This window comes from Sebastes umbrosus, chromosome 8 (assembly GCF_015220745.1).
Source record: "Sebastes umbrosus isolate fSebUmb1 chromosome 8, fSebUmb1.pri, whole genome shotgun sequence".
Classification (NCBI taxonomy): Eukaryota; Metazoa; Chordata; class Actinopteri; order Perciformes; family Sebastidae; genus Sebastes; species Sebastes umbrosus.
In genome coordinates, this window is record NC_051276.1 from 14,054,144 (window position 1) to 14,071,082 (window position 16,939).

At 40.9% G+C, this 16,939-nt stretch overlaps 1 protein-coding gene across 2 annotated transcripts in view; it reads right to left on the minus strand.

The window, feature by feature from the left end:
• The window catches only part of LOC119492547 (netrin receptor UNC5C-like), a 232,737-nt gene that overhangs the window by 52,093 nt on the left and 163,705 nt on the right, over positions 1-16,939 (minus strand). For both annotated transcript variants that reach the window (XM_037777050.1, XM_037777051.1), the window contains exon 5: positions 1,727-1,907. In XM_037777050.1, coding sequence (XP_037632978.1) covers positions 1,727-1,907 — 181 coding nt within the window. The remainder of the gene's footprint in view (positions 1-1,726; positions 1,908-16,939) is intronic.

The following is a 16,939-nucleotide window of genomic DNA, read 5'->3' on the forward strand; positions in this document are numbered from 1 at the left end:
GGGCTGTTGAAGTTTAGTGAGAACAGCTGGATTTTCCGAAACCACACACACACACACACGGTCTTGTGCAACTTTTCGCTGCTGCTACTGTAGCGCAATGTTTTCCCGCTGTTCACACTCACTAATACACACAGAGAAGGGCACACTGACACACATATGCCTACACACGCAGCTGTATAACCTACACATAGTAAAACACATGTGAACGGTCATGCTGCTTGCAGATTTCTTAACCCTGAACCCTTGTTGGAGAGAGCACAGGAAGAGCAAAAACAACCACTATAAGAGGAATCATGGTTCTTTGAGTTTTCTCAATCCTTACTAGCCAAAATAGTCAGTCTGTGTGAATCTTTTCTCTTTCTTTGTCTCTCTGTGTATCTTTTCCACTTTCTTCCTCTTGTTGTCTTTGTACCTCTACAAGATCTCCCTGCATCCTGTCACATTTAGACTCGACTGTCGCTTCATTATTTTGTATTACTGTTGTTTTTCGTGAGAAAAAAAAATGTGGCAGAGCAGTGCAGACAAAGATGAGGGTGAGCAGAAAGAGAGAAATCAGGTATAAAGTTAGAATGAGTCACAAGGACACACAGAGAGAGAGTTGACATCCGGAGAGGTGGGTTGAAATTCCTCAGCTGCATCTCGACAGCTCTGTCTCAGCCCAGTGGACGCCGGTGCCCACTCCTTTCCCAACGCCCAATTAGAAATGAATCATCAGAGAGAGAGAGTAACCGGTAAAAGCAGGTACAGTCACTTTTGTCATCTACTTTCCTACTCTTTTTTTTCTTCCTTCACCTGCCTTCACCTGCTCTGTTCTCCTCTGCATCTCCTTTGTCCTCACCTGTCTCCCATCCATCTATATAGCCAGTTCATTTCCCCCCCCCTCATGTTCCTGTTTTTTCCGCTACTATTTCACCTTGTCAACAGTGTCAGTCTGGCCCTTGCGGAGCCGAGAAGATTGAACCACAGATTGAACAATCTATTTCTGTAAGGATACATCAGTGTAAACCACTCCATCTCTTGCTGTCTGTATCGAACACGCACACATGCACAGCTATTTTTGATTGAAATACTCCTCCTAGTGAATAGACACAGTGTTGTATTTGAGAGATACACTGCGTGTGGTATGTGTGCGAGTGTTCGGCTATACATTGTTTTTCCTCAAAATGTTTCCTATCCTCTCATGTCTGGCTGGCATTTGGTAAAATGAAAAAAAAAAAAAAGAGAAAGCGAGACAAGGCGAATGAGGGATTTTTTTTCCCTCTCAACAAGATTTTTCTTCTCAGTTTTTTGTAAAAAAGAGAAGAGCATCGCCTGAAATCCATCTAACACCATTCACAACTCAGCTATTCTAAGTTTTTGTTGTTGTTTTTCACAGCTGTTATCATGCCATATGCTGCACAATTCATTTAGTGGTGGGACTCTTGGCTGAGAGCACAGACATTTGGAAAGCCCAAGTGGTCTAATTTAAAACTGCAGTCCTGATTGGTTGGTTTTAATTGGGTGAGGTCAGGGGTGATCTGGGAATATCAGGCAAATCACAAAGAGCTAATTTCATGTGGCAGATGGGGGCTGGCTTGGCTGATCAGACACATTGTTGGGTAGCTGCCGCTAGCATTTAAAAGGTGTCATATCAGTAAAAATCACATCTTTTAGTGACAATATTATTTAGCAAAGTCTTGTTCACACACACACAAAGAACCACACAGACAGTAGCATGCAAACTCACCGTAAACAATGACGGTGGCCGTAGTGCTTCGTCTTTTGGCCACTATGTTCTTGGCCACACATGTGTAGTTGGCTGTGTCGGACAGACGTGCCTGTTTGATGATCAGGTTGTGGTCGATAGTGATGTAGAAGTTTCTGTCCTCTGCTGGGTCAATTATCTCTTCGTTCTTCAACCACTCCACCTGGGAGAGACAGAGAGAGGAGAAAATGAGGTCAGTATACAGGTTTCTCTACACCTCAAACAGAAAAGATCAGAACAATGAAGCCAACAAGAGACGAACATAGTAAATTGTGTTATTGTGTAATGACACTATGGATGTCTTTTTATAGTGGAAAGGTGTGTTGCTGCCATGAAGTCAAAAACAAATGAAACCAGATAAAAAATTATTCATTCAACTTAAGCTCTTTGGTTTTTGAAACTACATTATATCTTGCCAGCTGAGGGAAATTATAAGATCACATTATAATCTTGTTTTCACAACTGATCCAGCCTGAGAAAAAATAAAATAAAAATAGTTTTGAAAGTGACGTTCGTTTAAAATAATCCATCTGTGAGAGCAATACGAACAAAACTAAAGGAATCAACTTTGTGTGTTTTGGTATAATCTTGCTTTTCAACCTTTCCAGATGACAAATAAAGAAAGTATGGAAGGACTTATAACAGGATGCTGGTGTAATCCTGTTTTTCAATGGTTCCACACAAAAAAAGCTCTGAGGAGAGGACACCATTGCAAGTAAATAAATAAATATGTGAAGGAGAAGAGGCTCTGTGGTGAATACAGACACTATCTTGTTATCTGTTGTGGTTCATCTTGTAAGTAAGAGAGTAGATGCAAACACCTGTTTTCAAAATTATCCTCATGTACAATGTATCTTTGATATCACATATAAAATTCACAAGCAAATAAATGTACTTTGTGGGGTAGGATGTAAAAATAATAATAGAAATAATGAAATTATTGCTTACATAAAGATGTTTATGCACCGAGTCACAATTCATACAGTTGTAATAGCAAAGAGCCTCATCTAGAGTGAGCCCTTCACAACATGGGGGGCAGTGTAGAAAAGGAGGAAAATGTCCCGAACATATGCTTTCGCAAGGTACTTTGGGTGAAGGGTAGGACAGCGGGAAGCTATCCTATTTACGAGCCTAATCACATTTCCTGAGTGCTGTATTTACTGGTCCAAACCCTCATAAATTCAGCCTGTCCAAGCTTTATGGCAAGCACATAAATGTCCGAGTCGCCTTGTTTAATTCACGTTGTTTAATTTCCTCCTCCCTTCGCATTAGGAAATGGAAATCTCAGATGCAGAAAAGAGGAAATTCAGTGTTATTCTTCAGCTCGCTGCCTGCTCAGGCTCGGCTGTCATTCTTCTCTCTCCGTTATTCTACCTGCTTCTCTCTCGGATTTTTAGAGATTCAGCAGTGCTCTTTGGCCACGGGGCTCACTGTAGCCTTGAATTCTCAATCTTAAGTGAGATGCTGTGTGACCTTTCAGTTTCTATTACAAAGTAAAGGTTATACTGGAGGAAAAAAGCAAAGACAAACAAACAAAAACATATATATATGCAGTGCAAATGGTCAGGCAAGGAGTTTATCCTTGTACTGTACAAGTGCAGAAAAGTCTAGGTGCTCTCTCGCAAACTAAAGAAAATACAGTGTGTGCAATATGGACTTTTTATTTATTCATGCTCAGGATAGTTGAATAAGCTGTACTGTGGTCACAGAGAAAAATAAGTGCACTGAAAAACAGTATATTTCTTGCACTGCAGTACGTTCTCAGAGATCTAAGGTCACTGGTTAGACTACATAATCATATTAACCTGATATAGTTATGATGATAAATGCAGCTTAGCACCTCTACTCAAGTAATATTTGTCTTCTGCAAAACACTGTTAATTTGAAATCGCAAGCCTATGCCCTCATAAAGTCATGGGCAAAAATGGATAACACGAGTAAATTCAGATGTAGACCTGTATCCGTATTCTTAAATCAACAGCACATATTGTGGCAGTGAACTTTGAATATTCTTGCATACTTTTACATGATATTTTACTGGTTCATGATATATCCCTTATAAGTTCAATAAATAAGTTTAACCTCATTGTCTTGGCTCCTCACTTATAATAAAATTACATCATACTTCCTTTTGACATAGACAGTGTGTTGGTGTGTATATGTGACAGGCAGCGAAACACTTTTCCCTCATCAGTACTCTGAGGACAGTTAAGTGGTTGTCAACATGTTTATTGACAATAAAAAAGAGTGAAAATAAAGCCTTTCTAGTTTATGACAGAACAGAGAGATTAAAATCAGATGTCTTTGGAATTGTGGGGATGTTGCATCTGGAGTGTAAATGATTAAGTTGACCCCAAACCTTTTCACAACAACATAACATTTGCTTCCTTTATTAGTTTGTTAATATTGTTTCATAAAACTAGAAACAGCAAAAGCTGGCAGAAAAAGTTTTCCTATTGGCCTGACTGAATTTTCAAAGTGTACAGTCATAAGGAAGTGTCTCACCCCTGACCTGAATTTGCCTCTCGATGATCAAAGCACCGTTTAAAAATATCCGTATGCTGGCGGTGAACCAACAACCCAGGGGACATGGAATATTGGAGGGTGAAAGACTGGATAAGAAAGTAAAATAATCCCAAGTGAAATCTCACTTCAAGCTACCTTATGAGCCCGGAGGGACTCCAGATGTATCCTGACTGTATTCTAATGCAAGCTGGTGAAGTCAGGTAGTGTAAATAGGTTATATCATACACTCTGTGTCCTTTTTATTAGCTTCACATAGACAGTACCAGTTGGGAATAGCCACAACTTTTCCCACATCTTTCCTGAAGTTCTCCGTTGGGTCGATTTGGGGACAGCGGCGGCCAATAGTGTAACACACAGTGAAGTATGTGTCATGCTCATGGATTCCGCGGATTCCCATAGATGTGATGGCCCATTATGCTGCTGAAAATATCAATTTGAAAAAAGGCAAGACCATGGCCATGATTCAAAAAGTTCCACCATAACACAGCATGGACACTTAACCTCATAGAAAAGGACTTAAATCAAGTGTCTAGCTCATTGTGATACTGTTACGGTTTGGACCCAGATGCAGATAAGGTTGAGGAGGCAGCAGGCAGAGTTCAATGATTTAATTACAGAAAACTTACATTGTAAAAAAATGCAGCTGGTCTGGCAGGCAGGTTACAGCAAAGCAAATCCACAAAGTTAAGTCACAAGGAATAAACTAGAAGCTCTCAACACTGGGAGAAAAACATCTCACAAGGAGCAACAACAAACTGACAAGGAAGATGACACACAGGTGGAACAAATCAGGGCGGGAAAAACAATCACAAAGGCAGGAAGTAAAACCAGACAAGACACATACGGTGAGTGTATCAAAATAAAACAGGAAACACTAAACAAATGAAACAAGGAATTTAACAGAAAACCCCAAAATCTAGAAATCAAAATCCTCTGGGCAAATCAAAACTAATATAAGCCACTAAAAGATACGATACAAGATAGTCTCAAGTCTTAACAAAAAACCAGAGGGCCTCTGGACACAGAGCCAGACCGTGGCAAATACTAAGAAACAAACTCTCGAGCTTCTTCAAAACACTCATAATACTACTCAGAATGTACTATTTAAACTACTACAATTGTCTCATCATAATCTTTACAATGATTTTCTCAATACTTTATATTGAAACTCAGCTGTTCATGTATTCAACCATCTACTTTGCTGAACAAAACCAAGGAGCACAAACAGGTCTACCTTTTTTGAAAAAGTAATTTGAAGTCCACTTCCAATTAACCTTGGGGACCTTCTGCATTATAAAGTGCTTACTCCGGCTATTTCTACTGCAGTGCTAAAAAAAGCACACAAAAGATAGTTGCGTGTATGTGCCCGTGTTGACAATAGGGGTGGGGGAAAAATATCAATAGGCTACAGCATAGAATTGCGATATTTTGCGTGCCAATATTGTATCGTTACACGGACGTCAAGTATCGATCTTTGACTATATAAACTATTAACCTCTTAACAGTTTGACCGCTATTCTGCCTTTCAGAGGTTGTAGCAGGCTCAGTCTTAAAGATAGAGTGAAGATACTGAAACTATAAAACCTAAGGAATCCGTTAGGTAGCATGTTAGCTTGTCGGAAAAAAACACTAAATAACACTCCAAATTCACGCTAAATTTTGGCGAGGAAAAACTGGCATGGCCATTTTCAAAGGGGTCCCTTGACCTCTGACCTCAAGATATGTGAATGAAAACTCTGAGATGAACAGAGTGAAAAATGTATCTTATTAGATAAAAACTATTGCTATTACCAGATGAGTGACAACTTTGCTCGGCACGTTTTCTGTAACCGGTGTGGCATTGAAGCATGGTGGAATTAGCAAGCTAGCTAGCAGACAGCTGGCTGGTTAGCTCTTGGGCTGGTTCCGCAAAGCTTTGGTGCTGCACTGATTATGGAAAATGAGCCCAACAGCGGGCTGGTGGCCAGCGATAGCGCCGGGTCTAAACGGTCCCTCCGCCTGGGGACAAGCTACCTAGCTAACTAGCCAGCCAGCTGTCTCCGGGAGCTGCGTCCGTTCTCATCCCGGCGAGCTGCGACCACACACTTTGTGACCCCACTGACGTGGATTCTGTTGTCACCATAACAACTAACAAAAATCACCATTTTCTTTTGTACTAGTCAAATTACCACAGCAAACAGTTCAATGACCCTTCTACTCCTATTTTACTTCTATGGATACATCCTATCTGTGAAATCAACTTTGTTACATCAACAATTTGACAAATGATGTTGAGTTACGTAATCCAAACAATAGATTAAAAGTACTCCAAAAAAGGACGAACACATACAATTTACAGCATTTGATCAGAAGCGATTTACATTGTAGGGATTATGTATTTATGTAATCCGTTGTTTAAGTAATCAATTCATGAATCCTTCTAGCTCGCGTAGTGAGCTTAGTGACTGTTGCACACAATGTCATTTCAACATAATGTTTGCTCCGAGATGTATAAACAGCAAAACATACTAATACTAATACAGGCCTTTACTGGCAGCCGATATTAATATTAGCTGTGAGCTCTCGTGTGACGCTGAACTGAAAATAGCCGCTGCTTTTGATGATGCCTGAAGGTTGAAACATGTGAGACTGATGTGTGCTCCGCTGGGCTCAGACAAAGAGACCACATGTGGTGGCTATACTACCACTGCCACCGCATCATTAGCCACAGCTGGTGTAAGAGAGAGTGTGTGTGTGTGTGTGTGAGAGAGAATGGCAGAGGGTGGCTGATTGGATCAAACCAACCCCAGGGGAGAATGTGTATTTGTTATTTTAACTCTCGCCCCCACATCACCTGTCTGTCTCACTTTAAACACACACCACTAGACACAGACACACACACACACTAAACAACACTCATACACCTTTTGTTTATTGCCATGGTGTAGATATCAAATAGTGGCATTATAAATGCCTGTGTGGAGAAACTGCTGTGTGTGATCACACATACACACACGACACCTTTGACATACTAACATGTAAGCAATACTCTTGTCCTCGGTTTCAACTGTAACAGGATTTAAAAAAGGTTCAAGAAGAGTTCAATCTTTTTTTCTTTAGACAAAGAAATCAAATGGCTTTTTTTTCAAAGGGATAACAGGTTTGTCTGATCAATTACACACTCACTTTGTTCGTTTTTTCTTTCTGCTTGACCCAATGACTGAGACATTCATTTGCCCACAGGTATATTCCAAACCTGAATACGAGATAAAAGCAGGTTTGTCTTTCCTCAGTTGTTAATCATGTAATTGCTTGTAGTGTTTGGATACTGCTATATACACTACGTGTTGAGAGAAGTGATAAATTCTAATATGTAAATACTTCCATATGTTGTCGTACTCACAACTTATTAAGGCAGCAGAAAGTGTAATGTATTGCACAATGTATAGAGATATACATCTTTCTTTGGCAGTGGAACAAAGGCTTGGTCGCATGCTGTGCAAGATAAAAGTAGGCCAAGATATAGAGATACACACTCCATTTTGTTGCACTTGAGAGCAGCACAAAATGTTTTGAAACGCAAAGCGTTGCCGCATATCTGCTGCTGAGAGCAGGAACATCACAGTCACACGGTGTCACAAAGAGAAACACAGTGTAAATCTTGCAAAAGCAAAACAAATGGCAGACCACAGAGCAAGAAGTGAGATAACAAAGCGAAGAATATCTATGACAAATGCTAAAATATGACATGCTTTGTAGAGCCACTACAAAGGGCCTCATATGGGAGTTGATAACAGCGCAGAGATACGGGGTCTACGGGTAGAATCTGCCACTGAATCACAACATTAATTTTTCAAAGTAGCAGCAGGCGCAAACACACAGATACACAACAAGGGTATGACGAAACACAAACCAGACCAGTTACAATAAAATCTGTTTCTGCAATCAAAGACAGGCGGGGAAATCAAGCTGTACTGCATATGTGTGTGTGTGTGTGTGTGTGTGTGTGTGTGCGTGCGTGCGTGTGCGTGTGCGAATCACTGAAGTGTTAATATGATTATCCCCTTGATTAGCTATATTATCTGGATCCCTTTAAGACCACAGATGAGTGGGTTAAAGAGCTACCAGAGTGATTACTCTACCTATGTGTGGGCGTTGACTGAGTGTGCGTCGTGTGTCCATCCATGTTTTAATAATCCCAGCCCCCACAACCACCACCCGCTCCAGCAAGCTTTGCCACTTCATTTCATGGCGAGCTGAGACTAATGTGTTGGACATCAGAGGAGAGAGACGGTGAAGGGACAATCAACGCAGATTAAGACAAAGAGTTAGAACGAGTAAAGTTCTCTTTGTATCAACTGACCACAGGGCTTGTGCAGTGTGGTTCATTATTGTATCTTTTGAAGTAAAGAAGAGAAAACGGTCCAATGCAATCGGTTTTAGTTTCATGACTCAATTTGGCACATCTTTGTCTGAATCATACGGATGATGTGCCGAAACGCTGATTCATAAAATTAAAAATAAACAAATTGCATTTGAGTTAGAAATGTGAATCTTTTTCCTTTTTAATTGAAGGCCAACCTCTACAACCTTGTCTCATAGAAACTACCTTGATATACTACTTATTCGTTTTGCCAAACACGTTTTAAGGGAAACATAATTTATGGCTGGATTATGCAACATTTTTTCAAGTGTAGGAAGTGCCAACACATTCTCATCCTAACTCGTCCTATACTGACACTTTTACAGACCCCTCTGTGTCACTTTTCGGTTGCAGTAAACACGTGCTTAATAAGGGTGTAAGAAATATAGAATAAATTGAATATCGCTATATTCTGTTTGTGATACTGTATTGATTCTCAAAAAGTGTGGATTTTTAATGAACAGTTTACATGCAAAGTTGAACTCAGTCAATGTTTTATTCCATTTGCAAAGAGATGCGCCCTCTAAGTGTATGTGCCCTCTCAAAGTGGTGCTATCGTGTTGAATGTTACAATGTTACTGTGATAAATGCAAATGCAGATCCACTGTTCTGACTGCATTAAAAAAGTAAACTTTTCTTTACTCAGATGTTATGCATATGGTGGTGTGTGTGTGTGTATACTATAACTGAATTGCAATATATTGCCTTGCTTACAGTATCGCAATATATTGACTCTTAACCCCTGTATCATAATACACATCGTATCGCCAGATTCTTGCGAACACACAGCCTTAGTGCTTATTGGTGTGAATAAACAAAATTACTTGCTTAGCTTTAGGCAACCAAACCTCTTAGTTAGGTTTAGGAAAAAACAACATGGTTGGGCTTAAAATTACTATGTTTGTTGTGAACATGGGACATGATCGAACAGTTGATTGTAACGTGAACGTGAAATGTAACGCACGGGACACAAACGGGACCCATCCACCTCAACCCCCGCCCGCCCTGTGCGTCTCTTTCCCTTTTAAACTACGTCACCACAGCAGATGAGCATTTACTGTTTCCGTGGATGAGTTTACATTGTAGTCAAAGGAAAGCCCGGTGCGACTCATACCAGCGCTAAAGGGTGACCGGTGCGGCGGTATCGAATGCCGACAGCTGTGACAAAGCCTCGTTGTTTGACACCCTGGGAATGAGAACGGGCTGGAAGTGCTATGTTTTAGTACTGCATGTACAAAGTGCAGGACTTTGGTTTAGGCACAAGACCACGATGGTTAATGTTTAAGAACAATAATGATTTTGGTTATATGTTAATAAAGTAAACTTGTTGTGTCTCGTGCTTCAGGTAATATTTGACTTTTCATTATTTGACTACAATCTTTCCCAAACCTTAAACAAGTGCTTTGAGTGCCTAAACATAACCGAATACATAAGTCATGCTTATTTTGCCACAAGTGGATATTGTAAAGATATGTACTGTATATATAGATGAAAAATGTTCACCTCACACTTAAACACTAATGCTGGAGTTGTGCTTTTCCGGGCTGCCTTAGGTAGATGTTCAGGGGAGTCACTCTGAGAAGTTTGCATGACTGTTTCCTTTATACTTATACTGTATGTACATTTTTTTTTACATTTACTTTTTTTCATCTCCAATGGAAACCTGCCTCCCGACCAGAGCTGAATCAAACAATCGACTTTCTTGGCACGCAGGTCCACGCGATGCATTGTTGACATTTGGGCGGTGTGTATGTCAAGTTCTCTGCCAACCTCTGCGAGAACTAGCATTACCCATAACACCCTTCAATGCGTAAATTCACAGAGACGTTCATGTGTAACTTTGGTGAAGCATAAATCCTCTGCCAATCACAACACCCTCCTGTACACACCCCATGCCCTCCCTACCAGCACACACACTAAGACACACACACATGCACAGTGCCAGATGTGCCACACTCATTATTATTGGCTCTGACTGGCATCTAGAGAGCCATCACCGTAATTGGCATGCTTGTTTCCATTATCAAACACTCGCACACGCACGTATGCTCACGCAGACATATTAACAAAGACACACACACACACACACACACACACACACACACACACACACACAAAATGCAATATGCCAACCCAGTTCTCAAGAGTCCGGTCAGTCCAGTCAGCAGAAAATAAACCGGGACAGAGATAAACAAGGAAGGAGAGAACGAGGACATTAAAGCAGGAAGGCAAGAAACAAAAAGGAAGAGAGCGCAGATGAGAGAGGGTCAGAGGAAGCCAAAGAGGTGGAGGTGAATGGAGGAATTAAAAAAAAGACAATAGTGGAGTGGCAGTGGGCTGGAGAAACTGAGAGCAGGTGGGAGAGGACATATTAAGAGGCACAGACAGACAGCGAGAGAGAGAAAGGGAGAATGAGAGACGAGTGTTGGCAGAGCAGACCATCCATCTCTCTCTTCTGCTGCCATCAGCTTTCTTGACACAAACCCAGACAATTGGCTATAACTGTCTGTGTGTGTTCGTCAGAGGATAACACCAACAAATGCCACACACACCTACACACACACACACACACACACACACACACACACACACACACACACACACACACACACACACACACACATCACCCGCCTCCTGATGTGTAGCTAAGTAGAATAGTAATCAAGCTATTCATTAGTGCAGTAACAAAGGCCATTACTGGCTAATCAACAATCTCCAAACTCAATCGAGGAAAGCTAATAGAAATTTAATCCAACAGCGCACATGAATATGGTGAAGACTGTGTGTGAGTGTGAGTGTGAGTGTGTGTGTGTATGTGTGTGCGTTGATATTAGACAAAACAATTAACTCATTGTGATGAGATGAACAAAAGGACTTCGTTGTTTCAAACAATTACAGGAGAATAACCATCATGGTGTAAAAAAAAAAGAAAACAATTTGTCCTAAATTGCTTCCATCAGCATCAAATAAATGTAGCACTTAAACTGAAATCTGACTCTAAATGTACCAAATGAAACTACCATGACACAATAGGAAGAGTTTCTTTTATTCCTCATTCATGGTGGTCACGGTGAATACGAGTGCAAACCATAGGGACTATGGTGGAAGCTACTGAACCCTGCTGCACTGCCAAATGTGGCAGTTAAATCACAATACATGTTCAATACAATTAAGATACAATATCTATACACCTAGAGTCTACTCTTTCCCAACTTTCACTTTATGTTCTTACTTGATTTTGGCAGCTGTCATACCACACACAGCCCTACTCTTCCTGCTTATCTGTGTTGACAATAAAGTCTATTATACAGAATGAAGTAAACAATCAATTAAACATGTATGTTTTATGACATCAACACTGAAGAACTGTAATTTGCAAGTGCAAAAGTAGCAACCTTTCATTTGGGAAAAACAAGTGCAGATAGTGTTGTGTGCGCGATGGTGTCATTCTCCTTCCTCCACTCTGCTGTGACTCCTCTCTTGGCATCTTTATACCTAACAATTTGTAGCATTGGGACAAACACAAATGTCTATATTTTGGTGCCAACAAACCTCTGGACTAATTGTCCTCTCAACTTCAAGGGCTACACCTGACCTCACTCCCACTTCTACTACAGTAATACGCTCTTCGTCTATCTGCACTTTCCTGTTAGTCATCCCTTACTTTGAACCAAACAAAACCTTCCTTTTTGGCATCATTGGGCAAAAATTCCATATTAACCTTTCAGCATATTGTAATTCAAGTGTTCTGAGAGATACAGTAACTAGACTTCTGCACCTCCTCGTGGCTCGGTTTTCAGGCCAATCACAGGTCATTTCAGAGAGAGAGCGTTCCTATTGGCTGTTCATTCAATGGAGGCAGCTGTCAATCACGGTCAAACTAGGTAGCGCTGATCAAATATGAATCAATAATATTTTACTGTAATGCCTATTTCTCGCCTCAAATGTTTTCAGAAACATCTTGTAGTGTACTGTTTAGCTGTAAAATGAGAAAATTTGCTCCGGCTGGTGGGCGGTGCTTGGTATTTCCTCAACTGATCTCAACATGGCTGCCGGGTCACAAACTTTCTCATTTTACAGCTAAACAGTACACTACAAGATGTTTCTGAAAAAATTTGGGGCGAGAAATAGGCATTAGAGTAACAGAATATTGACTGTTTGACCGTTTGGTCTAAGTTTGCAAGTTGCTCATAGACTGCAGCTTTAAGTCCCTTGCGCTTGTTAGCATCCACAATATACAAACAGTGCTATATTGTTTTACTTACTCCAAAAGTACTTAAGTAAGTGCAACATGTTCCCAACTTCAAATGTATTTCGTAGTGTGTCATCCCTGAGGGAAATTCACCTCAGATGTTTAAGAACTGAATAGGAACATCTAACAGGAAGAGGCAGGGACAAAAAGTCTCCACGTGGGTTGCCATCAAAGAACTGTGACTCGCTTAAAAACATGATTTAGGAATATATTAAAGGAGCAAACAATACTGACAAGACATAAGCAGATAAACAGACAAACAACAGGGACATATTATGCAAAGAGACAGATAAACTGTCTGACAGACAGACAGAAGAGACTGAAAAAGATATCAAATACAGCCTTGAGAAATTAATTAGTTTCAAGGGTATATTTAAGACCAGTGCAGTAGTCAGGGACAGTTGTTAACAATAACCTTGCCACTCAGTTACATTGATTGTGTGAGGTGTGATTTTCAGTCACCTACAGTATATCTGTGTCATTTCCCATCCCTGTCTTAATTGGCCATATGTCCTGGTGTTTCGGTCTGCGTCCTCGCTACACTTGGGAGGTGATTAGGACAATCCTGCTGCCCATTGCTACTACGGGGAATTTACTCCAGCCACCAACCAGACGACAATACAATACACGCCAGGCTGGGCAGACTGGGCAGACTGTGCAGGTTAACGTAAGGTCACTGTACATGAGCGCGCATATATATAGGCTACAGGATGTGAGTGGGTAGAGTGTGCGTGTGTGTGTGTGTGGATGTCAGTGTGTTTGCGCCTATATGCGTGCATGCCAACATGGGATTTCAGAGGCTCTGACAGCTTAATTAACTAGATCCAGGCGGGTGACATAAAGACCTAATTAACCGAACGGACATAACTGGGTCGCCGTTGACAATCAACCCACACTGATGTTCTAAAGGACACCTACAAGTTGTCTGTTTCAGCTTTTTCAGAGTTATTATTGCATTTATCTTTTCACAAATCACTTAAAAAACACGTCTTAGTTATTATTTTGCTTCTATGCTGTTACACAAGACCAGTGGTGGAATGTAACATTTAGTACATTTAGTCAAGTATTGTACTTAAGTACAATTTTGACATACTTTTACTTTGACTATTTTCTACTCCATTACATTTCAGAGGGAGATATAGTACTTTTTACTCCACTACAGGTACTTGACACTTACTTTTATATCTTTTACATCTTACTTTTTATATAAAAAACACGATATTCTTATACGATATGATACAGTACTGTACTTCAAATCTACCCAGTAGTACACAAGTATCTAAAATTGTCTCCACTTTGAGGAACTACAACATTAAAATGCTCCTTCATGTATGTGTTAGTGACATAATAATATAATGTTCTAATAAAATATAACACGGTGAAAGGAGCCATTCCAAATAATTATTACTTTTACTTTTGATACTTTAAATACATTTTGCTGTACTTTTACTTAAGTAACATTTTGAATTTGGGACTGTTACTTGTGATGGAGTATTAGGTATTTCTACTTTTACTTAAGTAAAGAATCTGAGTACTTCTTCCACCACTGCACAAGACATACAGGCAACACATCTACAAAGAAAGACAGACACACAGTCCTACCCTAAAGGTTACCCTAAAGATTAGACCCTAACATGCTTCCATATTACGTCATGTAGTAATTTTGGTTAATTATTTCAGATTTGTTTGTAAAAATAAAAACAAAGAAGTGTAGCAAATGCAGATGACATTGTGACTATTACAGAGGAGAAATACACTCAAGTTAAAATAGTATTTTCTATAGCTAGCATGTTCTTATACTGCAAAATTAAAAAGAAGAGAAAATATGTACAGTATATACTACATAATCTACTGCAACCGATGTGTGGGCAGGAGCAGAGAATCCTCAGAGGTCTTGTGCATAAGAGGAACTAGGACTTAGCGTATGTTCTTTAAAAGGGTCGTATACCACTAGGAATTAAAATGTAGTTGGGCATCGAGGATGAACCGTGTATATAAAAGAAAGAATCCCTGATGTGCAGCCGAGTGTGGGGAAGAGCGGAGCGCTCTCCAAGGTGTCCTATACGCAGACAGAACTGGGACACCGGAGGACACCCAGTTGGACTGGGACAGGCCTACAGAGGCCTATTTATAACCTACTACTCCACTGCACCTTGGTACACTTCCACTGAATGATGCATGGCACGCACATATGATACATGAGTATCATTTTACTCAGCTGTGACTTGTGCTTGTGACTCTAAATATCAGGTCTTTATACTATATCGTAACGCAGCATTTGTTTTGCAAGATCCAGCACGCAAAATAGCCAAAGTAACTTGAAATGTCCCTGAGAACTAAAATAAAGCCACAAAGTTAACGGGTTCCCTTTGTGCAATGTAAGCTTATAAATGATAGAAAGGAGAGGGCGAAAGAAGAAAAGGGAGAACAAGTAGAAGCAGGTGGAATGAAGGAGAGGAGAGGAAAGGAGAGGTAAAATAAGGAAGTTGCTCAGCACTAAAGGAGGTCACAGATGTGCTGAACAGAAAGCCTGCATTGGCTTCTCTAGGGTGCACACATGCACACACGCACGCACACACACACACACACACACACACACACACACACACACACACACACACACACACACACACACACACACACACACACACACACACACACACACACACACACACACACACACACACACACACACAGAGCGTTACCTCTGAGATTTAACACAGGTGCAGATGCTTCACAGTGATCTATTAGACTCACCCTCTCATGTCAACATTCAAGAGCGCAGAGAGACAGAGAGAGAGAGGGAGAGATGGATGGGGAGAAATCTCAAGAGAGGGTCGGATAGAGAAAAGGTATTTCCGCGGCGATGGTGAAGGAGCGGGAGGAAGATAGAGAGTTAGGGAGGGCAGTGATTATGGTGGAGGAGGAGGAGGAGGAAGAGGAGGAGGAGGAGGAAACAGGGAGTGCAGGCTAGGAGCAGATATCTGTGGGTGATCCATTAAAACTAAACCGACAATATCAACAAATAGGGAGAGGAGGAAGCGAGAGAGAGGGAGCCCGTGGAGGGAGAGAAAGAGTGCAATGGAATGAAAAGGACAAATGAAAAGGTAATGAGGAGGTGAGGGAGACCGGGGGAGAGGCAGAGCGATTTGGAATTTCCATGCTATGTCAACAATTAGGGAAAGAAAGATGGAGGGGGGAGCAGAACGAGACGGAGGTGCTGAATGGAGAGAAAAAAGGAGTGGAGGGACTAGATGGGGAGGAAGGGGTAATCTATTAGGCCCAACACTTGGGAAAACAAGAGGACAGTAAAAGCCATGTGAGGAATGTGGGGGAGAGGGCGAAGGAAAAGAGAGAGAGAATTAAGAAAAGACAGGAAGAAGTTGGCGAGGGTGATATTTCACCTCGGAATCCCTGTGTCAAAATAAGAGGTGTGTTAAAAAAAAAAAAATCCACCAGCACCTCCAGCTCCTGCCGGCTTTCCCAAGCCATCTCTCAAGCATCAAAAATGCAGGCATTACAGAGATGGACTACCACTTTGGAGGATTGATAGATGGGCTGCACTTTTGAGACATGGTGCAGGTGGTTGGCGAGTAAATGGGAAAAAGAGATGTGCGGGAAGTGAAGGAGGCAGAGAGGAAGGGCAGTGACGTGGAAGTGGAAGTTTGAAAACCACAAAGGACAGCACATAAGACAGACAGTAATGCTTCAGGCTTGGCAATGCAAAGTTACTGAAGCCCTAGTCTCGCATAGCCAGACCTCCGTCTCCACAGTGCTGTGTCAGCACTAAAGAAAGGTCTGGCTCCACACACAGGGGGGGAAATCCTGTTAATTCTTCAAACCATGGCAGACTTATACCCACAATCTACCAATACTTCCAACTATTTCCTGACAGAAAATTCAATAAAATAACATTACCAGATTTAAAAAAAGACAATTCAGCGAGAAAGCACGGTTTTGATTGAAGCTGCTTAACAACACATTTATTTCCAGGAAATAAAAAATTGATAATCAC